This window comes from Natrix helvetica (assembly GCF_964273705.1).
Source record: "Natrix helvetica genome assembly, chromosome: Z".
NCBI classification, from domain to species: domain Eukaryota; kingdom Metazoa; phylum Chordata; class Lepidosauria; order Squamata; family Natricidae; genus Natrix; species Natrix helvetica.
In genome coordinates, this window is record NC_138554.1 from 137,054,213 (window position 1) to 137,079,629 (window position 25,417).

The 25,417-nt window shown below is 43.4% G+C and overlaps 1 protein-coding gene across 2 annotated transcripts in view; it reads right to left on the bottom strand.

Moving 5' to 3' along the window:
- Nucleotides 1–25,417, bottom strand: part of PLCD1 (phospholipase C delta 1) — a 72,759-nt gene that overhangs the window by 30,441 nt on the left and 16,901 nt on the right. Inside the window, exons 1-2 of one of the 2 annotated variants that reach the window (XM_081970203.1) lie at nucleotides 19,713–19,870; nucleotides 10,468–10,632 (exon numbers count right to left, since the gene is read on the bottom strand). In XM_081970203.1, coding sequence (XP_081826329.1) covers nucleotides 10,468–10,632; nucleotides 19,713–19,812 — 265 coding nt within the window. In that variant the 5' untranslated portion in view covers nucleotides 19,813–19,870. Of the gene's footprint in view, nucleotides 1–10,467; nucleotides 10,633–19,712; nucleotides 19,871–25,417 lie in introns of those variants that run through there. The other variant, XM_081970204.1, reaches the window with a different exon arrangement.

Consider the following 25,417-nt stretch of genomic DNA (forward strand, 5'->3'; position numbering starts at 1 on the left):
TGTTAGCAAATTCCACTGCTTAGCATCTCCATCTGGACAGATAAGATGTCAACCATTATCTAAGTAAGCCAAAATCAAGGATATTTCTTAGGAAATGCATAGCCAAATGATGCGGCTGTACTGATTTGCTTCCCCAAGCACAGCCACAAAGAACATTCAGGCTGTTCATCCCATTTTTCTTTTACGACATCTCCCACTTTTCAGTTATCTGCAGGAAGAGCTGATAAAAGTTTTAGACTTTCAAAGGCACAATGGCGCAGAAAAAGGAACTAAATGATTTCCCCCCCCCCTACTTAAGGGCCGTTGCAAGCACCCCCAGGATCACGTGATCAAAATTCGGACAACGGGCAACTGACTCGTATTTATGACAGTTGCAGTGTCACGAGGTCACGTGATCCCCTTTTGAGAACTACTGACAAGCAAGGTCAACCGGGAAGCCAGATTCACTTAACGACCACGTTACTAACTTAACAACTGATGTGATTCACTTAACACGTGGGTCAAGAAAGGTTGTATATAGGACATAATTCAATTAATAACTGCCTTGCTTAGCAACAAATTTTGAGCTCAACTGTGGTCGTAAGTCAAGGCCTATCTGAACAGTTGTAAGTTATAATGGTTGTAATAAAGTCACCATGTGACTAGACATAGTTTTTCTACCAATTTTGCAAAAGTTATTAAGGCAGTGGTCACCAATCTGTCCATCTTGGTGGCCCGACAGCAGAGCTGGTATTCAGCAGGTTCTGACCAGTTCTGGAGAACCGGTAGCAGAAATTTTGAGTAGTTCGGAGAACCCGCAAATACCAACTCTGGCTGGCCCCGCCCCCTTCTATTCTCTGCCTCCCAAGTCCCAGCTGATCAGGAGGGAATGGGGATTTTACAGTATCCTTTCCCTGCCAAGGCCACCAAGCCACGCCCACAGAACCGAAAGTAAAAAAAAATGAATCCCACCACTGCCCGACAGGGGGGACAGGGGAGAGGGGATGGTTCTGGGGAAGAAGCAGGCACACACGAGTGCATGCAGTGCCATTTGCACAAGTGGTGGGCACCTGCTTAAGCAAATGAAACTTTACACGCACAAAAGGGAGTCAGCCACTTGCACAGCCCAATTCCAAATTGGCTGCAGCCCAGTTTGGGTCCATGGCCTAGGACTTGGGAAGCCCTGTGTTAAGGTACCTTTATGGTTATAAAACAAATGCTGCAGTTGTAAATTGAATACCGCGGTCATTGTTCGCTATGGGCTGTTTTTAACCCCAAACCAGAAGAAAATGCCAGTTTTCAACAAAAGCACTCTCCATTGCATTCACATGACGTGACTTGCAAACAGCCACAAATCGGGCTGGTTCCCAAATGCATGAAATGCACTCGTGTCACTGAGTGAGGCATCTCCCCCGTCAGAACGTTGCAACTGGGTTGTAAGTATATTGGAGGGGAAGGTCTGTTGTAACTTACAACAGTCACTAATCGATGGCTCATCAGTCAAGGCCTGTACGCCTTTTTCACCATGCGTGGTTGAGGTTGGGGAAGAGATAGAATTAATGCCGAAGTGACAAGCAGAAAAAGTGGTGCCCTGTTTGAGAAAGCTGGGCTCCACATCCTATGGAACAGAAAGAGGAGAGGGCTGATCTGAAACGGTACTGCTTCCCTCCCATGGAGAGGAATAGAAGTTTTTAATCCAGGGGGGTTCAAACTCGATTTCATTGAGGGCCGCATCAGGGTTGTGTTTGACCTGGGGGAGGGGGCATGGCCAGCTCGACATCATTCATGTCGAGGGCACCTGTGTTGGCTCAGGTGCGGCTCAGGTGATCCACTGTCTCCAGTGGATAAATTTCTCAATGCTTCCTTTGCCTTGTGATCAAATGCCATTTTTGCTAGTAGTTTTGCTATCCCTCTGCCAGTGAAAACGGAGCTCGGGGAGGGAGTGTGCATGCCTCCCCGGGCTCCATTTTCACCCGTGACGGCCTCCTGCAGCCCCCCTGCCAGTGAAAGCACAGCATGCCTCCCCCCAGTTCCGTTTTCGCTGGCACAAGACTGCAAGAGGCCGTCGCAGCTGAAAATGGAGCCTGGGAGATCCATGCGTGGTCCTCCTGAGCTCCATTTTCACTGAATGGGCCTTCACTGTTTCCAGGGTGGTCTCCCAGGCCAGACCTAAATGCGGCCCCGGGTCTTGAGTTTGATATCCCTAAGCAAACATGCCCGAATAGAAGAAGAAAACTTGCATTAAGTATGGATGAGAAAACCCACCATGGAAAAAATGAGATTGCAATCGGGTTTGCCTTAGCGATCCAGCCACACTCTGGACCCAAAAACCAAAACAAAACACCCCAAATATGGAAAACCAGTTAAGCAGCTTCACATAGAACAAGAACGTTCTAACAATAATTAGCTGTTAGCCGTTGCAGGAAGATAGCCCAAACTGATCACTAACAACGACACGACAAAGTAGCAACAAAGGTGCATTGGAAGATCTGCAAGAAATATCATTTGCCTGACAAGACAAGAACTGGTGGAACCATAAAATAGAGAAAGTCATAGGAAATGAAGAAGCTAAATTGCTCTGGGACTTTAGAATTCAAATGAACAAGCAATCCAGATTTCACAATTGTCAACAAGGGGAAAAAAAGTCTGGATAATGGATGTGGCAATATCTGGAGGCAGAGGAACAGAAGCGAAAGAACAGGAGACAATAGCAAAAAGGAAGGACTAGCAAACAGAAGAACTACAACCGTGACATAAGAAAACAGAGATAGTACCCATGAAGGTAGTCCTCAAATTACAACAGTTAATTTAGGGGCTGTTCAGTTACAAGGAGCACTGAAAGAAATGTGACTTATGACCATTTTTCAAACTTACGACCATTGCAACATCTCCATGGTCATGTGATCAAAATTCTGATGCTTGGCAACTGACTCATATTTATGACGGTTCCAGTGTGGTTCTCTTTTTCGACCTTTTGACGAGCAAAGTTAATAGGGAAGCCAGATTCACTTAAACAATCGTGCTTCCCATTTGAAGATGGGCTTCCAAAATCCCCAAGTCAGCACACACTGGCTAGGGAATTCTTGAAGTCCACATGTCTTCAAGTAGCCCAGGCTGAGAAACACTGTTCTAGAAGTGGAGATAGTGGTAACATGAACAGCCTTAACAAGCAAACTAAAGAGAACTTGAAAAAAAGAAGCTAACATTCTCTTGCCTTTGTTGTGAATTGCAAAACTTTCAGGAAACTTAGGAAAAAGTGGTAGTAACAATAGAGTAAGTCCTTGGAAATTCCACTGCTAAGCGAGGTAGTTGTTAAGTGATCATGCCTGATTGTATGATCTTTTTGGTTATTAGATGAATCATTGCAGTTGTTAAGTGAATTACCTGGTTGTTAAAGAACCTAGGTTTCCTGTTCACTTTGATCCCTGGAAACCAACTGGGAAGATCACATGACCATAGGATGCTGCAAAGATCATAAATTCATGCTGGTTGCCAAGGGCGGCAATTTGGATCATGTCACCATGAGAATACTGCATTGGTCATGAGTGCGGGGAGAGATTGTAAGTCACATTTTTAGTGCTTTAGCTTTGAAAATTCAATAAATGAATAATTGTAAGTTGAGGTCTGTGATATGAGAAAACAAAATTGGTTTTGCAAAACTCCAGATGACCAGAAGAGGGCAGCAAACTGATAGATTTTTCTGGATTTCTTTCCTGCCCTCTAGTGGTCAACTGGTTTTTCCCAGTTGCAATGGATGACTGTGAAAGCTGGACCGTAAGAAAGGCTGAGCGCCAAAGAATGGAGGCCTTTGAACTCTGGTGCTGAAGAAGACTTCTGTGAGTCCCTTAGACTGCAAGGCGATCCAACCGGTCAGTCCTAGAGGAGATCAAGCCTGACTACTCTTTAGAAGGCCAGATTCTGAAGAGGAAACTCAAATCCTTTGGCCACCAGATGAGAAGGAAGGACTCCCTGGAGAAGAGCCTCATGCTGGGAAAGATGGGGGGCAAAAGAAGAAGGGGATGACAGAGAAGGAGGTGGCTGGATGGAGTCACTGAAGCAGTCAGTGTGAGCTTCAATGGACTCCAGAGGATGGTAGAGGACAGGGAGGCCTGGAGGAACGTTGTCCATGAGGTCGCGATGGGTCGGACATGACTTTGCAGTTAACAACAACAACAACAAAGTGGTCAATTGGAACTTCGAAGCCTAAATCAAACAGCCTTAAAGAAACATATTATCTGGAATTATTTGTTTGCAAATCCCCTTAACTATGGCAATCGCTTTGACCTAAATCCAAACAGAAACAATTTTGCAGATTAACAATTCTACTAAATACTTGAAAAACGAGGTCAGGCTCAAGGGTGCCTTACATCTGATATATGCAGGAAATGTGCTGCAAGATTTTTCTTGTTATTTCAAAGTTACACCCTTATTTGCTTTGTCCTTGGGTGCCTTTTGAGTTTGTTTTCCTTGAAGGCCAATCACTAATAAATGCGGAAGGTAGGATTAACAGGGAAAGTCAAGTCAGATATACGTGACTGGGTTTAAAAAATGCAGAGAAAAAACATGGGAAGGCTTTAAAAAATATCAACATTCTCAAAGGCCAGGTTGGAGGGTCATGGAATGTTCTTCCATGACTTTAAATATATTTTAAAGTCTCTAACTGGAGAATACTCAATTTATGCCTGCACTTAAAAAAGAAAATGAACTCAGAATAAGAGAACAATAAAGTTGGAAGGGACCTTGGAGGTCTTCTAGTCCAACCTCCTGCTCAAACAGGAACCCTATACCATTTCAGACAAATGGTTATCCAATCTCTTTTTATAAACATCCAGGGAGGTATATACCCAGCACCCACCCCTTATGTAGGCAAGCTATTCTACTGCTTAATTATTCTCACTTTTAAGAAGTGAGAATAATTTCTTCTAATTTCTAAGTTGCTTCTCTCCTTGATTAGTTTGAAAAGAAAAACAAAGGACACTCTTTTGAGGTATGTAATGTTCACATTTTGGACAGGGAAGATAGATGGTTTGAGAAAGGAGTGAAGTGATTTATGCCAATGTGGAAAAATCTTCCAACAATAGACAACCTGTTTCCCATATTTTATGCTGTTCTTGTACCAGTTCCCAGGAAGATCTTTACTGGTTCACCAGGGGTTTCACCCTTAATGACCCACCTAAAAGAAGGATTTAGGAATGAAGGAAGTTAGAACCCACCCACTCTCCTAGAAGAATGAAATAGTCTGGAAAATGTTTAAAAGGCAGAATATTATATTTCCCTGGATGAGTAAAGGAGAAACATGTTTTTAAAGACAAAGCAGCTTCCTGTAGTTCCCTGCCCCACCTCCCCACCACTTCAGCTCGAGTGATGGGATTAAGACATGATAAGATTAGCCCTCTACCCATCTCACCACATGGCACCTGGGAAGAATACATCACCCAGCAAGGCTCAACCAAGCCTGGGACTCAGGACAGAGTTGCCCCTGCATAGTCCCATGGGAATCTAACAACCAATCAGAATACAAGCTCAAATTCCAAAGCCCAGAGAGGGTATAAAACCCACGGACTCTCAACAGCTCTTCCCTTTCGTTCCCTTCACCCAACATCTTGAAGGCGCGAGATCCTATCCACCATTAAAACCTTCTTTCCAAGCAGCCTCCATGTTTCCAGTGTCTTTTTCCCCACTTGGAGCTGCACCCAGAAGGACATTTCTCCCAACAGGAGCAAGGACCCCTTAATGACTCTCTTCCTACTTACCTAGGGAGTTTATTCAGTTTAAGTAAAAAATGAAACCTACCCAGGGAGACAGATATAGTCTATCCTCGATAGCGAACCTATGGCCCATGTGCCCAAGTGGCACATGGAGCTCTTTCTGCGGGGACCCAAGCCGTCAGCTCAGCTCAGCTCCACACGCCTCCCGCCGGCCAGCTAGTTTTGGGGTCTCTGCCTTGCATGCACGGTGGGGTGGGGGGACATGGGAGGGGGGGCGCGGGGACGCAGGAGTGGGTGGCGGGGGAGTGCAGGGGGGGGGTCATGTGTGCAATTGCTTTCAGAAGCCAGCTGAGAAGATCACAAATGCAGAACATGTGACCCAGGAATGCGGCAACCGTTGTAAATATGTGCCAATTGCCAATTGCCAAGTGCCTGAATTTCACATGCCAGGGAGATGCAGCAATGGTGGAGATTGGTGATAAATCACTTTTGTCAGTGCCATTGTCACTTTGCTAAACAAATGATTCACAATCGAGAACTACCTGTACTTTCTCAGTAATCTAATTTATGGCATGCATTTTTAGATCGGACAACTACAGATGAGGGAATCTCTCTCTCCCTCTCCCTCTCCCCCTCTTTCTATCCATCTAGCTCTACCTCTATTTCTCTCTCCCTCTCCCCCCTCTCTATCCATCTATCTCTCCTTCTATTTCTCTCTCCCTCCCTCCCTCTCCCCCCTCTCTCTATCCATCTATCTCTACTTCTATTTCTCTCTCCCTCTCTCCCTCCTCTCTCTATCCATCTATCTCTCCCTCTATTTCTCTTTCCCTCCCTCCCTCTCCCCCCTCTCTCTATCCATCTATCTCTACCTCTATTTCTCTATCTATCCACCCATCCATCTATCTCATCCATCCATCTATTCATCCACCCATTCACTCACCCACCTACCCAGCTACCTACTTACCCATCTATCTACCTGAATATCTTTCTCAATTTAACTGAATCTGCAAATTGTATTTGACAGGGCAATCAATTTTGATCAAAGACTGCTCAATTACACACCACCCACCAAATGGTTAAATGCCAAAAATTAAATACATTGTGCAAACTTAAATAATATTGTTTTTACATCCGTTCAAGGCTTATTTGGAATGCTGCATTAGACTCTACTCACCCCGTTGTGGGAGCTGGCAGCCAACTCAAACCGCAATACAGTTTGTTGCACAAACTATTTCAATATTTAAACAGATTTCTGGCACGTTGCAGAGGGTGGCTGGTTTGAGCTGCCTATTCATGCTCAATCATGAATCTTCCTTAATAAAATAGGGGGCGGGGGTGCAAATAATATTCTTTCCTTATTCCATGGAATATTCTCAGTCATCCAGGTCATGGTTGGCCCAAAGGTGCTTTTTCAAAAAGTAATAAAACTTTGTTTTCTTATTTGAGTAGGAAGAAGTAGTTTCGCTTTTCCTCCAAGAAGTTACGTCAGTTCTGATTGGATGGTGAGAAACGGAAGGATGGTTCTGATACGACGGAGGCAGGGGTGGGCTTCAAAAATTTCAGCAATGGGCTCTCTGCCTGGTTGCTGGGTGGGCGTGGCCAGGGTGGGTGTGGCCTAGTTGGCCTCCTGCACCACTGCAGAGGAGGGGCATTTTCGCCTTTTCCAGGCTCCAGAGGCTTTTCTTGATCCTCTGGCCAGAAACAGGCCTTCCGGAACTTCCAGGAAGCCCCTTTTCCCCTCCCCGAGCCCTCCATTTACCTTGCATTTAAAACGGGACGCATGGTGACTCCTGGGAGGGGAGGGAGGGGCAGGGTGGGGATTTGGAGTTTCTCCAAACTGACCATAACGTGAGTTACGGGTTCTCCCGAACCTGGCCGAACCCGTAGCAGCCCACCGCTGGATGGAGGGCACAGATCGGTAGTGAAATTCAAATTCTTTTACTACCAGTTCTGTGGGCATAGCTTGGTGGGTATGGTGTGGCTTGGTGGATGAAGTTTAGTGGGCGCGGCAGGGGAAGGATACTGCAAAATCTCTTTTCCACCCCAGTCTGGAGCCAACCATAAGTGGCATTTGCCGGTTCTCTGAACTACTTAAAATTTCCGCTACCGGTTCTCTGAACTACTCAAAGTTTCCGCTACCGGTTCTCTGAACTACTCAAAGTTTCCGCTACCGGTTCTCTGAACTACTCAAAGTTTCCGCTACCGGTTCTCTGAACTACTCAAAGTTTCCGCTACCGGTTCTCTGAACTACTCAAAGTTTCCGCTACCGGTTCTCTGAACTACTCAAAGTTTCCGCTACCGGTTCTCTGAACTACTCAAAGTTTCCGCTACCGGTTCTCTGAACTACTCAAAGTTTCCGCTACCGGTTCTCTGAACTACTTAAAATTTCCACTACCGGTTCTCTGAACTACTCAAAATTTCCGCTACCGGTTCTCTGAACTACTCAAAGTTTCCGCTACCGGTTCTCTGAACTACTCAAAGTTTCCGCTACCAGTTCTCTGAACTACTTAAAATTTCCACTACCGGTTCCCTGAACTACTTAAAATTTCTGCTACCGGTTCTCTGAACTACTCCAAATTTCCGCTAGCGGTTCTCTGAACTACTTAAAATTTCCGCTACCAGTTCTCTGAACTACTCAAAATTTCCACTACCGGTTCTCTGAACTACTCAAAGTTTCCACTACCGGTTCTCTGAACTACTCAAAGTTTCCGCTACCGGTTCTCCAAACTACTCAAAATTTCCACTACCGGTTCTCTGAACTACTCAAAATTTCCGCTACCGGTTCTCTGAACTACTCAAAGTTTCCACTACTGGTTCTCTGAACTACTCAAAGTTTCCGCTACCGGTTCTCTGAACTACTCAAAATTTCCACTACCGGTTCTCTGAACTACTTAAAATTTCCACTACCGGTTCTCTGAACTACTTAAAATTTCCACTACCGGTTCTCTGAACTACTTAAAATTTCCACTACCGGTTCTCTGAACTACTCCAAATTTCCGCTAGCAGTTCTCTGAACTACTTAAAATTTCCGCTACCAGTTCTCTGAACTACTCAAAATTTCCACTACCGGTTCTCTGAACTACTCAAAATTTCCGCTACCGGTTCTCTGAACTACTTAAAATTTCCGCTACCGGTTCTCTGAACTACTTAAAATTTCCACTACCGGTTCTCTGAACTACTCAAAGTCTCCGCTACCGGTTCTCTGAACTACTCAAAGTTTCCGCTACCGGTTCTCTGAACTACTCAAAGTTTCCGCTACCGGTTCTCTGAACTACTCAAAGTTTCCGCTACCGGTTCTCTGAACTACTCAAAGTTTCCGCTACCGGTTCTCTGAACTACTCAAAGTTTCCGCTACCGGTTCTCTGAACTACTCAAAGTTTCCGCTACCGGTTCTCTGAACTACTCAAAGTTTCCGCTACCGGTTCTCTGAACTACTTAAAATTTCCACTACCGGTTCTCTGAACTACTTAAAATTTCCGCTACCGGTTCTCTGAACTACTCAAAGTTTCCGCTACCGGTTCTCTGAACTACTCAAAGTTTCCGCTACCAGTTCTCTGAACTACTTAAAATTTCCACTACCGGTTCCCTGAACTACTTAAAATTTCTGCTACCGGTTCTCTGAACTACTCCAAATTTCCGCTAGCGGTTCTCTGAACTACTTAAAATTTCCGCTACCAGTTCTCTGAACTACTCAAAATTTCCACTACCGGTTCTCTGAACTACTCAAAGTTTCCACTACCGGTTCTCTGAACTACTCAAAGTTTCCGCTACCGGTTCTCCAAACTACTCAAAATTTCCACTACCGGTTCTCTGAACTACTCAAAATTTCCGCTACCGGTTCTCTGAACTACTCAAAGTTTCCACTACTGGTTCTCTGAACTACTCAAAGTTTCCGCTACCGGTTCTCTGAACTACTCAAAGTTTCCGCTACCGGTTCTCTGAACTACTCAAAATTTCCACTACCGGTTCTCTGAACTACTTAAAATTTCCACTACCGGTTCTCTGAACTACTTAAAATTTCCACTACCGGTTCTCCAAACTACTCAAAATTTCCACTACCGGTTCTCTGAACTACTCAAAATTTCCGCTACCGGTTCTCTGAACTACTCAAAGTTTCCACTACTGGTTCTCTGAACTACTCAAAGTTTCCGCTACCGGTTCTCTGAACTACTCAAAATTTCCACTACCGGTTCTCTGAACTACTTAAAATTTCCACTACCGGTTCTCTGAACTACTTAAAATTTCCACTACCGGTTCTCTGAACTACTCCAAATTTCCGCTAGCAGTTCTCTGAACTACTTAAAATTTCCGCTACCAGTTCTCTGAACTACTCAAAATTTCCACTACCGGTTCTCTGAACTACTTAAAATTTCCACTACCGGTTCTCTGAACTACTCAAAATTTCCGCTACCGGTTCTCTGAACTACTTAAAATTTCCGCTACCGGTTCTCTGAACTACTTAAAATTTCCACTACCGGTTCTCTGAACTACTCAAAGTCTCCGCTACCAGTTCTCCAGAACCTGCTGGATTTCACCCCTGGTGCAGATAAACTCCAAGTGGCTTCAACGGCTCTCAGAAAGCGTGCTAATGACCAGATGAAATACAATCCTTGCATCCCCACCCACCATCCAGCAGAATGGATGAAGCTTCTCAGATGAGAAGTGAAACATCTTTTTCTTTCCTCAAGGAAAAAACTGTCCTGCTGAGTTTTGAAAAAGCACCTTTGCGATAACTCTATTATAGGATGGTATACCCAGAGTGCGATAGCCAAATACTTACAAAGCTGTGACTCTGGGGATCGAAGCATCTTCTTGGATTCCTGCCATATGGTCTTGCAGTCTTCCTGGAGCTTGTAAAACCTCTCTCTTCTCCAGGAAGTGGACTTGACTTTCAAGAGGTGACTTCCCCGCAGCAGGAACTTGAGGTCATGGTCGTCTTGCAAACCTGAGGAGCAACAATGTGACAATTAACACACAGGTCTTGCTTTCCACATTTGAGGCATTGTAATTCCTGGACAAGGAGAGTGCAAAAGTTGGCTTGAAACTCAACGTTAAGAAAACTATGATCATGGCATCTGGCACTCTCAATTCCTGCCAAATAGATGGGGAAGAAATGGAGGGAGTGATAGATTTTATTTTCCTGGGCCCCAAGATCACCGCAGATGGGGACTGCAGCCAAGAAATTAAAAGACACTGATCCTGGGGAGGAAAGTGATGGCAAATCTGGCCAGCATCCTAAAAAGCAGAGATGTCACCCTGCCAACAAAAGTACAGTCAAGGCTGTGGTTTTCCCAGTTGCAATGGATGGCTGTGAAGGTTGGACCATAAGGAAGGCTGAGCATAAGAAAGAATGGAGGCCTTTGAACTCTGGTGCTGGAGAAGAAGACTCCTGCATTGAGTCCCTTGGACTGCAAGGCCATCCAACCGGTCAGTCCTAGAGGAGATCAACCCTGACTGCTCTTTAGAAGGCCAGATCCTGAAGAGGAAACTCAAAGACTTTGGCCACCTAATGAGAAGGAAGGACTCCCTGGAGAAGAGCCTAATGCTGGGAAAGATTGAGGGCAAAAGAAGAAGGGGATGGCAGAGAAGGAGGTGGCTGGATGGCGTCACCAAAACAATAGGTATGAGCTTCAATGGACTCCAGAGGAAGGTAGAAGACAGGAAGGCCTGGAGGAACATGGTCCATGGGGTTGCAATGGGTTGGACACAATTTTGCAACTAACAACAACAACTAACTCCTGTACAGGTAAATCTGGACTTACAACCATTTCTTTTAGTGACCAGCACTCACCCTTATGACCATTGTAGCATCCCTGTGGTTCATGGGGTCAAAATTTAGGGCCTTTAAGTGGTTACGGTGATCCCTGGGTTACATGATTGTCATTTGAAATCTTCCAGCAAAATCAATAGGAGAACCGGATTTGCTTAATGACCATTTGATTCACTTAACAAATGCAGCAATTTGCTCACTTAACAACCGCCTTGCTTAGCACCGGAATTTTTTTGGTCCCAATGGTGATTGTAAATCAAGGACTACCCGTATCAGGTGCGCAAAATTCCCATTGCTAAGCAAGGCAGTTGTTAAGTGAGCTTTGCAACATTTTAGAACTTTTCTTGCCAGTTAAGGGAATTACTGTGTTAGCAATACAGCTGTTAAGTGAATCTGGCTTCTCCATTGACTTTGCTTGTTAAGGTAAAGGCAAAGGTTCCTCTCGCATATTTGTGCTAGTCGTTCCTGACTCTAGGGGGCGGTGCTCAGCTCCATTTCAAAGCCGAAGAGCCAGCGCTGTCCGAAGATGTCTCCGTGGTCATGTGGCCGGCATGACTAAATGCCGAAGCCGCACAGAACGCTGTTCCATTCCCACCAAAGATGGTCCCTATTTTTCTACTTGCATTTTTTACGTGCTTTCGAACTGCTAGGTTGGCAGAAGCCGGGACAAGTCACGGGAGCTCACTCCGTTACGTGGCATTAGGGATTCAAACTGCCGAACTGCTGATCTTTCTGATTGACAAGCTCACCGTCTTAGCCACTGAGCCACCACGTGTGTTAGAAGGTCACAAAAGGGAATCACAACAACCCAGGGATAATGCAACCATCATAAATATGACTCAGTTCCCAAGCAGCTGAATTTTGATCAGGTGGCCATGGAATGCTGCAATGATTGTTAAGTGTGAGAAATACTAATAAGTCCATTTTTTCACTGCTGTTGCAACTTCCAACGAGTGGTAGTAAATTAAGGATTGCCTCTATATGTTCTTTTACCTGGTCAGAAATAAAACTATGCACTTTTTTTTTAAAAAAATAGTTGTTTCTAAATGCTTAAGGCAGCAACTTTATGTCAAAAATTTGCTTTCAGCTTTCCACCAGCCCCACTTACATGGGGAAAGAAATTTCTACACAGATAGTTTACAGTAAAAGCATCCTATGTGCTTATTTGAAGCATTTGCAAGCAGGGATACATTTTCCACCTTGTGTGGCCTTGAAAAGGGATCAGACTGGATTAGAGCTTGATCCTCCAGGTAATCCCACACCAGCAAAGTTGGAAAACAGGAGAAAACCAAAGCCAACTGCTTTAGGAAGCTACCTGGAACTAGCTTCACTGCACCTGTTTTTAATTATTTCCCTGGCAGGACCTATTGAGCTGGTAGGGGAGGTAGTGGAACTTATTAGCATTTGAAAGGAAGACAACAGAGCATTTAGAATAGAATAGAATAGAATAGAATAGAATAGAAGAGTTGGAAGGGATCTTGGAGATCTTCTAGTCCAACCCCTTGCTCAGGCAGGAAACCCTACACCACTTCAGACAAATGGATATCCAACCTCTTCTTAAAAACCTCCAATGCTGGAGCATTCACAACTTCTAGAGGCAAGTTGTTCCATTGATTAATTGCTGTAACTGTCAGGAAATTTCTCCTCAGTTCTAAGTTGCTTCTCTCCTTGATTAGTTTCCACCCATTGCTTCTTGTTCTGCCCTCAGGTGCCTTGGAGAATAGTTTGACTCCCTCTTCTTTGTGGCAACCCCTGAGATATTGGAACACTGCTATCATGTCTCCCCTAGTCCTTCTTTCTCTTAAGCTGACATACCCAGTTCCTGCAACCGTTCTTCATATGTTTTAGTCTCCAGTCCCCTAATCCTCTTTGTTGCTCTTCTCTGCACTCTTTCTAGAGTCTCCACATCTTTTACATCGTGGCGACCAGAACTGAATGCAGTATTGGGTAATCCCCAAGCTGTAGGATAGAGGGGGAGATATATACAATATTCCAGGGGAAGGCCATATTGGCAGTCCTCGACTTATGGCTATAATTGAGTCCAACATTTTTGTTGCTAGGTGACACAGTTAAGTAAATTTTCCCCATTTTACAGCCTTTCTTTCCAAAGGTATTAAGTGAATCTCTGCAGTTGTTCAGTTAGTGACACGGTTGTTAAGTGAATCTGGCTTCCCCATTGTCTTTGCTTGTCACAAAAGGGGATCCCATGGCCCCGGGACACTGCAACCACCATAAAAACATGCCAGTTGCCATGCCTCTGAATTTTGATCACATAACCATGGGGATGCTGCAATGGCTGCTAAGTCCCAAGTCACTTTTCCAGTGCTGTTGTAACTTCAAACAGTCGTAAATGAACTGTTGTAAGTCCACCTGCAGTAAACAACTCCTGTGTTTCTCCCAAGAAAAATACATAGGCATGTCCATCCACAAGAGGCCAAGCTCAGCTCAAAAAAATAATTATTATTACCTTAACTAAAAGAATGGCAGAGTCAGAACAAAGCCATGTATGATTCATCTAATTTTACCCTGGAATAATTCTATACAGTTGACATTACTGTACTGCTACTGTGGCATGCATATAATTATTTTCCTCATTGTTGGCATTAAACGTGTCATTTGGTGCCAGCTCTCTTAAGGCATTTATGAGTTGCATTTAAAGCTTTTTAGGATCACACGGGTGCCTGCCCCTCCTCCCCCAGACTGTGGTGAAATTCCAAAATTTTTACTACCTGTTCTCTGGGTGTGGCTTGATGGGCATGGCAGGGGAAGGATACTGCAGAATCCCCATTCCCTCCCCACTCTGGGGCCAGCCAGAGGTGGTATTTGCCGGTTCTCCAAACTGCTCAAAATTTCCACTAGCAGTTCTCCAGAACCTGTCAGAACCTGCTGGATTTTACCCTTGCCCCAGACCTTGGACTACAATACTGCCACATTCCTGGTGATTTAACCAAGTTGGAAGTCACCTTGGAGGTCTTCTAGTCCAACCCCCTGCTCAGGCAGGAAACCCTATATACCATTTCAGACAAATGGCTGTCCAATTTCTTTTTAAAAGCCTCCAGTGAGGAAACAACCATCGTTTTCTGAAGGTGTTTCACTGGCTAATAGTTCTCACTGTCAGGATATTTCTCCTTACTTCTAGGTTGCTTCTCTTCTTGATCCGTTCATTGCTTCTTGTTCTGCCCTCTGGTGCTTTTGGAAATAGGCTTCCAGAGTGCTGCTGGGGGCTAGGGAGGACAAAAATGAGCAAAAATGGACCCTAATCCTAAACCCAGGACCACTCTATAAGCCTCCTAAAGGCTATGCATGCCCTTTTGTGACATAAAGCAGGCCCGTTTTATCAAAAAACGGGCCGCTTTGGGGAGGTCTGTAGAGTGCAAAAACTTTTTTAAAAAAATTGCCTCTTCAAAATCTTGGTGCGTCTTATACTCCAAAAAATACGGTACTTTTTTCATGCTGTTGCAACTTCAAACGGTCATTAAGCGAATGGTTGTAAGTTGAGGACCTCCTCTAAAGGCGAGGGGGAGCAATGTATTTCCAGACTTGCAACATTCTGCCGGTGTAACCTTATGTTGGCTCGCAACGCGAACCCTGCTCACAAACAGACAGCAGCAATGGGGAGGGGGAAGGAAGGCACTTGAATGGAAGGAGGGTATTGGGGATGGTAGGGGAATGCAAGTGTGCCAACCTGAAGCCTGAGACAGATCCAGCACCCCAAGGTTATCGGCTGGAAAAGTCTGAGGTGGAGAGACCATTCCCAAAACAACGCAAGTGTAACCGATTGGCTAGACAATGGATAGTGGGAAGACCAGGGTGAAAGGGAATGTTTTCCTATGCTGTTTGCACGCAAAAATGTTAGAATTGGCTTTTCCGCTTCTGCACCCACATGGAATTTTCAATAAAGTTATACTCTTGGTAAAATATGTCCAGAGTTCTTTCTTTTGCTTCCATACTGTTCAGGGGTAGACTCTTCCTGAATATGGAGATTTGAGAGTTCTTGGTGCTAAGTTTGTTTTCTCGTAGGCGTTCCATTTCCCAAACTGTATAATGAGCCAAAACACACAGTTGTAGTTGATTGGTTGGAGAGTGAGGGCTCCTGCGTGAGGCAATCTACATTATGATTGGTTGCTTACTGTAAAGGGGGAGGTTTCACTTTTTCCCGCCTTTTTCTTCTGTGTGCTCTGTATGCTGTTCTGTGATTTACCTCACAATTTACTTCATGATGTAGTGATGTGCCTAACTATCTTTTTTGCTGAAAATATAAATGTAAAATCTATTCATTTAGATAAAACTAGAAGTTCGAGTCAGGGTCTCTGACTCCATTTGGACATAGGCTGCACAATTCCCTGACACTTAATTAGTCTATAATACCGAGGATGGTGGAAGGAAAAAAGAAGACAACCAGCACCAAGGTGGATGATCTCAATTAGAGCATTGATGGGTGTAAGCCTTAAGAAGCCAGATCAGGGACAGACTATCCTGGAGAATATTTCTCAATGAAACCAGGAAGGTATAGATGTTGAATAACTCAGCCAAGACACCTCTTCAAAACATTCCACTATTTCACCTGACAGAACAGGAAGATGTCTCACAATGACAGATAGATGTGGGCATCCTCAGCCCAGATGTTCTCTCTAAGCTGTTTACAGGTGCTATTGGAAGGAAAGTTCCACAAGATCATTGTAGAGCTCAAATAGACCATTGCCATGATATTGAGCACCCTGGGCACCAAGAGAGAAGCAAGTGACAGGATGCATGTCACGTCATGATGCCAAATATACACATTTGTTGAGAGCCATAGAGGTAACCTCAGAGAAACTACCGGTACTGAGAAAGTTTTACAGCAAAAAATGGTGGGTAATTATGCTTTGAGACAAGAACAGAGAGAAAGCATTAGGAAAAGACTCAAGATTTCATCGTTCCTGACCGTCTGGGATATAAAAGGAAGAGAAGAGCCCCCCCCCCAAAAAAAATCAGACTTCTGAGTTTTTATTCCCCCAGATTATCTGATTAAAGAAGAGTTCTTGGGAAATGGATTTCCTAAACTGGATAATCTCAAAGATGTGACAACTGATGCAAATTGCATCATTGGTATCACTTAGGTGGTGGAATTGTGCAACACAGAACATGATTGTGGCTTCTATTGGATTCCTATGCTAAGAACCTCCCTTGCACAGATTCTATTTCTGGAACTGTCAAGGACCACATCTTTGAAGATCGTTTCCTTCAGGTGACTCAGAAGTCAATTCTTCTTGGAGCACATTCCAATCCACAAACCCAACCGAAAGTCAGATTGGAAAAGAAGGATGAGAGATGACATGATAGCAGTGTTCCAATATCTAAGGAGTTGCCATAAAGAAGAGGGGATTAACCTCAAAAGCACCAGAATGAAAGACAGGAAACAATGGATGGGAACTCATCAAGGAAAAAAACAACCGGGAAATAAGGAGACATTTCCTGATAGTTAGAACAACAAATCGGTGGAACGACTTGCCTCCAGAATTTAGAATAACTTTAGAATAACTTTGTCACTTTGAAGGTACACGAATCGTCGTACATTAAAATGAAATTTCATTGCATACAGCTCTCAAGGGGTCACCACTTCCAATACACTTCATAAACAGAAGTTGTGGGTACTCTCCATCACTGGAAGTTTTAAGAAGAAACTGGACAGCCATATGTCTAAAATAGAATAGAGCTTTCTGCCTGATCAGTGGGACTAGAAGATCTCCAAGGTTCCTTTAATTTAATTCTCTTGTTCTGTTACTCCGTAAGGCAGCCATGTTAACTCAAGTCTACCTTGTCTAGAAGAGATTTTGCCATTTTGCACACAAACTTTTGGCTCAGAAAACATATCTATCAGCAGTAAAGAACTGGAGGAGTGATAGGATCCAGAAAAGTTGTCTTTAAAAAGACATCAAGTCAGTGTCTTTCTAGAGATTGGAGCCACCTATGTGATCATGGGCCAAGAATAGGCAACCACTCAGCACATCCAGGGCCAACTGTAAATTTCCAGCATTGCAGTAACATCTGTAGCAAAGCACAGTGACATCAACATGCCTCTAAGCTCACCATGATGATTTAGGCAAATGTCCTAATTATGTACAGTACATGTGTCACAATGTCTGATGCAAGTATGCATTCTGCAAAATTTACATGATGACATCATCAACATGTGCATCAACTTGTGGTCAGATGTTGCCCTTCATTAGCTACACTGGCAGAGTGGTTCCCAGATTTTAAAGCAACAAGCAAAAGGCCACATCTTCAGATTGCAATAAAGCAAATGCCAGAAACTACAATAATATGTTACAACCTTAGCAACTGGTAGGTGGACTTTAATTCCCAGAATTCCCCAGCTAGCATGCTAAGTCTATGTTGGTGAATTCTTGGTGTTAAAATCCATGCATGGTGATTAGGAAATTCTGAGTGTTGAAGTCCACCTATCTTAAAGTTGCCAAGATTATGAAACTTTGTTCCAGAGAATTCTTTATCTGCTTTGCAGCTAGGGAGACCGCAAGCTGGCATTCACCATGTAGAATCCTTTGTGTACTTGGTATACAGATGACTTGCTCTCTGGAAACAAATACTGTGGGGATAAGACCTCACCTAAAACCCCTTGGGATGTGTGTTCTGTTAAGATACAGCCTGTTGTGCCTTAAAATGGCTTCTACTGTACAGTGCAGTGGAGTTGCCATGGTAACGGCTTCACGATACTCCACAAGGGGGCTCCCTCTGGTAAGGGGGAAAATCCAATATTAGAAATTACGTTTGTTCAGGACATTTCCCCCCTATTAATAAATATCCAGGCAACGCCGTGTTATTGGCTAGTCTAGGATAAATCAGGAGCCAGGCAAGCATTGTTCTACCCAAGCATATTTCAGATTCTTTCTAGGACCACTAAGAAACAACGGCTTCAAGAACTAGTTCTGTTTTCTTGGCAAACTTTGAAATTGTTTTAACTTCCCACCCAGTCAACAGCACTGACATCTTGCTTTCCACATTGCTAGACTACACTTTCCCATCCACTGATCTTTGCACTATACATTATTGGGAGCCACCGGTTGAAAATGTTTCTTTTGCCCACTTAAGAAAAGAGGCTGCCCTTCTCAGGGCTCCGGTTGAGCAACAGGATTTTAATAAGCTCCTTAAATAAATTCAAAAGTTCTCTCCCAAATGAAGCCCCCCCCCCATTAATCCTCTCTTTAAAAATTAGAGTAACTTAAAGTAAGAATCACAGCCCCGCGATATTTCTGTAATTCAACACATAGTTAATATTGTTGATCACCAAAAGCTAAGAAGAGTCAGACCTGATTTAGTATTTGGATGGAAGACCACTCAGCAATCCCAAGGGCATGAATTAAACCAGTGGTCACCAACCAGTGGTCCATGAGAACATTTTGGTGGTCTGCAGAAAAATTATTTACATTTTTTACAATGCACTAAATACTGTTTATCTTTTTTTTAAAAAAAAAATCATATTAGTGGTTCGCGGGATTTAAAATTATGAATTTAGTGGTCCCTGAGATCAAAAAGATTGGTGACCCCTGAACTAGATTGTAAATAAATAAATGTGTGTGTGTGTGTGTGTGTGTGTGTGTGTGTGTATTCCAGAAAAAGATATCTGCCATATACATCCATACAACTGCCAAGAAATTTTCATCTCAAGTGGAAGAAATCTTTACTTTCATATCCTCCCAACACGACTTGTTATAAACCAAGATTATGCGCGGGCTTCGATAGTGAAGGTTGCAAAACCTGAAGCAGGGAACCTTTTTTTGCCTTGTTTTTCTAAATATTCCCACAAATAAGACCAGAAAACACAAAAACAACCGAAGCAATGAGATTGACAACAATCCTCAACTACCCCCTCTGTTCCCCCACCGCTCCACACACAAGGAAACTGAGATTTCCTGTCTCCGTTTCAGGCAGCGATTATATCTGAACAATCCTTCATGCAACGCAGCAATAATCACACAGCACCTATTTTGGGTACTGCACGAAGTCAAACAAACACCGCAGCCCACTTGCAGGAACATTCGGTGACCGAGTGTCCCTTTGGTAGTTCCTGACCAACAATAACCATCACAACAACAATGATTTCCTTCACAGGTGATGGGTACCCAAGTCCCAGGGATCTCCGTCTTGAAAGAAGGAAAACAATCAAAACAAGATTAAAATCTGACTTTAAGGTTATTAACTTAAAGGTGAATCTGAGACATGAAAACCAGCCACCGCCCTGGTTGGCAGAGTCTTACCCAGCCTTTGCCCATTCAAAGTAGCTACTTTCCGGCTCTCTTCCACGAGCAGAATTTCTTGGGATTTGCTTAGTTTGGGCTGTTTCCTGAAGCACTGCATTGTGCTCCAAGGGAGACCTGGATCCCGGTGTACATCAGGAATTCCCTCGAGGGCTTCCCAAGGAAATCACCAAGCCACCAAGTCCTTTTTGTGGGAGCGCTGGACGGAAAGAGCGCAACTGGCAACCAAAACGAGAACACGACTGTAGAGGAGTGTCAGAGGAGGGAGGGAGGTGAAAAGGCTAGAGGCACTGGTTGGGCAATTGAGAGATGGCTGAAGTTCAAAAGCAATTAAAACTGAATTAGCTCCCACGTGACACAACAAGGAAAAAGAAGTCGCAGGGTGGATTTTAAGTCTTTGTGACCTAGCTGGGTTTTTTGTTTTTTTTTCCCCCAGGGTTCAGCCAGGATGTTGACATTGATTGACTATATTTATTCCCCTTCGTTCCTGCAGGATAAAAAGAAGGATATTTACGGGATACTTTTTCTTAATACTGGTAGTAGTCCCCTAGCAATATAGCTTCCTTCCTTCTGATTTTCTCATGACAACCTTAGCAGGAAGGGTAGGACTAAGAAAAGTGAAAGAACAGAATGGAAAATTAATGAGGCTATATAGACAACCATAAAATGCAACATATAATCACAAGGGAGGAGGGATTTAATGGCAGTTGAGAACAAAAACATTAATATGAGGGTTAATTGGATGGTAGATTTCATGATCAACGGGGGATACGGATCTGTAATTCTTGCAATGTTTCTCAACTTTGGTCACTTTAAGATGGGTGGACTCAGGGGTGGTATTCAGCAGATTCTGACCAGTTCTGGAAAACCGGTAGCGGAAATTGTGAGTAGTTCGGAGAACCGGCAAGTACCACCTCTGGCTGGCCCCAGAGTAGGGTGGGAATGCAGATTTTGCAATATCCTTCTCCCAGGAGTGGGGAAGGAATAGGGATTTTGCAATATCCTTCCCCTGACATGTCCACCAAGGCACGCCCACAGAAGTGGTAGTAAAAAAAATTGAATTTCACCACTGGGTGACTTCAATTCCCAGAATTCCTTAGGCGTGCAACAGTGGACCTTAACTTCCAGAATTCCCAAGCCAGCATAAGTGGACTTCAATTCTCAGAATTCTCTAGGCAGCATCAGTAGATTTTAAGTTCTGGAATTCCCCAGCCAATATGAGTTAACCTCAAGTCCAAGAATTCCCTAGCCAGCATAAGTGGACTTCAATTCCCAGAATTCCCTAGCCAGCATGGGTGGATTTTAACTTCTGGAATTCCTCAGCCAATATGAGTTAACCTCATGTCCAAGAATTCCCTAGCCAGTATCAGTGGACTTCAACTCCCAGAATTCCTCAGCCAGCATGGGTGGACTTTTTAGCAGGCTGGAGATTCAGAGCAGGACTTCTGAGCAGTCTGGGAATTCTGGAAGTTGAAGTCCACCCATTTTAAAATGGCCAAGAGAAACACTGCTCTATATATGTCAACTAATACACTCTCTATCCCTCCTCTGTACCCCTAAATCAGTGATTGCAAATTTGAGGGCCTGGGGAGGTAGCATGTTTAATATTGGGAAATGCTAAGGTCTGAATGGGAGGTTAGGCTGGCCCTACCCACTCAAATGAGGTCAGGATTTTCCCAACAATGGGATGGACGACAAATTTCATGTCTGCATTGTTAACTCTGCAAAGCCAAAAACAGAATTTATCCCATTCGTGTGTGTTGCCCACAGGCCACAATTACAAGAAGCCACTCTACCGATTTTCCATAGACACTGAAATCCAATAACAGGGGACGCAAATGCCATAAATCTGGATTAAAGAGCCACGTTCCTCTCTGCCTTTAGAAAAGTGTGTGCAAAACAGAGAACGAAATTATTTCTTTGGAGAAACGGACCTGACTTGTTACCTTAGTTTTAATTCATCTCAATAACATAATTCAGGTAGTCCTCGATTTACAACAGTTCATTTAGTGACCGTTTGAAATTTCAACAACACTGAAAAAGTGACTTGTGACCGTTCACACTTACAACCCAGGGGTGAAATCAGAGGTGTAATCAACTTACTTTCACTACCGGTTCGCAAATGTGAGCATGCCCACTCGCTTTGCTCACACGCACCACTTCCGTGCATGCGCAGGACCTTCCGCGCATGCAAAGAACATCAGAAAGAGAACATGATGACGTCCGGCTGAGCCTCCTGCCGCCACTGTTACCAGTTCGCCCAAACCAATAGAACTGGCTGAATTGCACCACTGTTACAACCATTGCAGCACCCCGTGGTTATATGATCAAAACTCAGGTGCTTGACAACTGTTTCATATTTATGACGGTTTCAGTGTCTGGGGTCATGTGAACAACTTTTACCATCTTCTGCAAAGTCAATGGGGAAGCCAGATTCACTTAACAACCATGTTACTAACTTAGCAATTGCAGTGATTAACTTAACAAATGTGGCAAGAAAAAAAAATCATTAAATGGGGCAAAACTCACTTAACAAATACCTCACTTAGCAACAGAAATATTGGGCTCAATTGTTGTCATAAGTGAAGGACTGCCTGTATAGAGATGGTGCGATTTTATTACCTACGGAATCAAAAAAAAAAAAAAAAGAATCTCATGGGTGCTCTTTCTTTAAAAAGTTGCAAAGGTTGAGAAACATTGCTGTAGACTTTAAATCTATTATTGCAAATTTCATATTCCAAATTTTGCAGAACAGACTTTTTCCTCCAACTGGAAGGTTGGTGGTTGTACATGAACTAAGGGTAATCCTCAACTCACACCCATTCATTTAGTCACCATGACTACAACAGCACTAAAAAAAAGTGGTTTATGACTGTTTTTCAGCTTTACGACCGGTGCCATGGCCACGTGATCAAAATTCAGACTCTGGGTAAGTGGCTCATATTTATGACGGTTGTAAATGCGGGCATTTCCCAGGTGATGGTTTTGGACAATGGTTCCAAAAAAGTTCAAAGATATCTGCACAGACTTGTCTTGCATTGTTTCCAAGAATCAGAATCGATAAGAAGAACCATTGTACCAACAACAATTAAACAATTAGGAGATTATCAGCATTGCCATGTTGCAAGCTTGTATATCTGCAACTCATTCCTAAAGCACTGAAAATCTTCTCCAAAGTTTCTTTCCACAATTGGAATATAGACTAACAGGCTAACAGAGGGATGCAGTGGCTCAGTGGCTAAGATGCTGAGCTTGTCGATCAGAAAGGTTGGCAGTTTGGCAGCTCCAATCCCTAGTGCCCCGTAATGGAGTGAGCTCCCGTGACTTGTCCCAGCTTCTGCCAACCTAGCAGTTCGAAAGCACGTAAAAAATGCAAGTAGAAAAAATAGGAGCCACCTTTGGTGGGAAGGTAACAGTGCTCCGTGCGCCTTCGGTGTTTAGTCATGGTGGTCACATGACCACGGAGACGTCTTCGGACAGCACTGGCTCTTCAGCTTTGAAACGGAGATGAGCACCGCCCCCTAGAGTCGGGAATGACTAGCACATATGTACGAGGGGAACCTTTATCTAACAGGCTAACATGGAGGGTACTTGGTGCTTTCTGAACCTCATTGGGGTTTTTTTTTTTTACAGACGTTTCATCACCAAATTAAGCAACCTCATCAGTGAGATGTTGCTAATTTGGTGATGAACCATTTGCAAGAAAGCAACCAAGCTTGGAGAGCACCAAGGAGCACCACAGTGGAGCCATGAGCTACAAATATTCTCTCCTATCAAGACTCTTACGTTCAAACATTCTTTCTATTCATGCCATTGTACCACTATAATTCATCTAAGCAATATTTATCCCTTAGGAATGCCACACCCCTCATTCCTCATTCCCATTTTTACAAGATTGTAAACATACAAAGATGTTTGCGATGGTCGGAGGCACTGTGTATATTTTGAAAAAAGGGGGTTGGGAGGAGAAATTGGCTGTTTACATTCTTTCAATATTCACAAGCTGAAAACATGACCACCCCCAGTGAGTCCATTCTGCACAAAGAGGACCCCCAACTTGAAGTCATAAACATCACACTGTCTGGCTGATTGGGGGATTCTGGGAATTGAAGTCCACCCATCTTTAACAGAATAACAGACTTGGAAAGGACTTTGGAGGTCTTCTAGTCCAACCCCCTGCCCAAGCAGAACATCCTATACAATTTTTAGGTTACCCAGTCCTTCTTAAAAACCTCCAGTGATAAATCAACTACAACTTCAAGAGGCCAATTGTTCCCTTGATTAATTGTTCTGTCAGGAAATCTCTCCTTAGTTCTAAATTGCTTCTGTCCTTGATTAGTTTCCATCTGTTGCTTCTTGTCCTGCCTTCAAGTGCTTTAGGGAATAACTTGACTCCCCCTTCTTTGGGGCATCGCTTCAAAGATATACTGCTATATTTGCAATATCTTAAAGTTGCAGAGGTTGAGAAACATTGCTGTAGACTTTAAACCTATTCCAAGTTTCATATTCCAAATTTTCCCCAACTGGAAGTTTGGTGGCTGCCCGTGAACTAGAGGTAATCCTCAACTTACAAACATCCATTTAGTGACAAGGTTACAACACCATCCTCAACTTACAACCTTTCATTTAGTGACAAGGTTACAACAGCATTTAGTGATCAAGGTTACAACAGCACTGAAAAATGACCATTTTTCACCCTTATTACTGTGGCAGCATTGCCATAGTCATGTGATCACCAAGTCAATGTAGAAGATTCACTTAACTTTTTTAACTTAACCTATGCAGTGATTCACAAGAAAGGTTGAAAAATGGGTCAAATCTCACTTAGCAACCGTCCTGCTTAACAACAGAAATGTTGGGCTTATGTGTAGTTGTAAGTCAAGGACTACCTGGACAGCTGCTCAAAAATTCTAGGAATTCTGATTCTCCAGAAGACAGGATTAACTCATGGTTTACCCGTGATGCAGTCTTCCTTGGGATACTGTATTGGTAGATGATGTGATAGATTTTTCCTTCTTTCAGCATTCTCTCACATGATAATCCATGTTGAATGATTGTCATATGATGCAATGACGCAATTTTTAAAAAATGCTACCTAGTTAGTATCCTGTCATCTTCATTCATGGCTAGTCTACATCCTTGAGGAACTTGTCTTCAGATGAGTAACTTCTGGAAAATCAGTGAAATGATTCATCCCGCATTTTAGACAGAATCTATGGCAGTGTTTATCAAACGTGGTAACTTTAAAACGGGAGGACTTCAATTCCCAGAGTGGGAATTGAAGTCCTCCAATTTTAAAGTTACCAAGCCTAAGAAAAACTGATCTAGGATGTCTAATAAATCATTTCCTCTCTTTTTAAAACGCCAGAGGTCACGATTTACACCAAGCCTAAAGTTGGGTGAATGCATCCATGTTGTGATTTTTGGATCACCATGCTGTATTTACCTAGCTTTAGCCACTATGTTTGCAAGTACTATACTTACCATACTAAGTTACTTAGTATGTGGAAAGAATAACAGAATTGAAGGGATCTTGGAGGTCTTCTAGTCCAACCCGCTTCTCAAGCAGGAAACTCTATATACCATGTCAGATAAATGGCAATATCTTTTGAAAACTTCCAGTGTTGGAGTATTCGTAACTTCTGAAAAAAAGCCGTTCCACTTATTCATTGTTGTCACTCTCAGGAAATTTCTCCTTGGGTCTC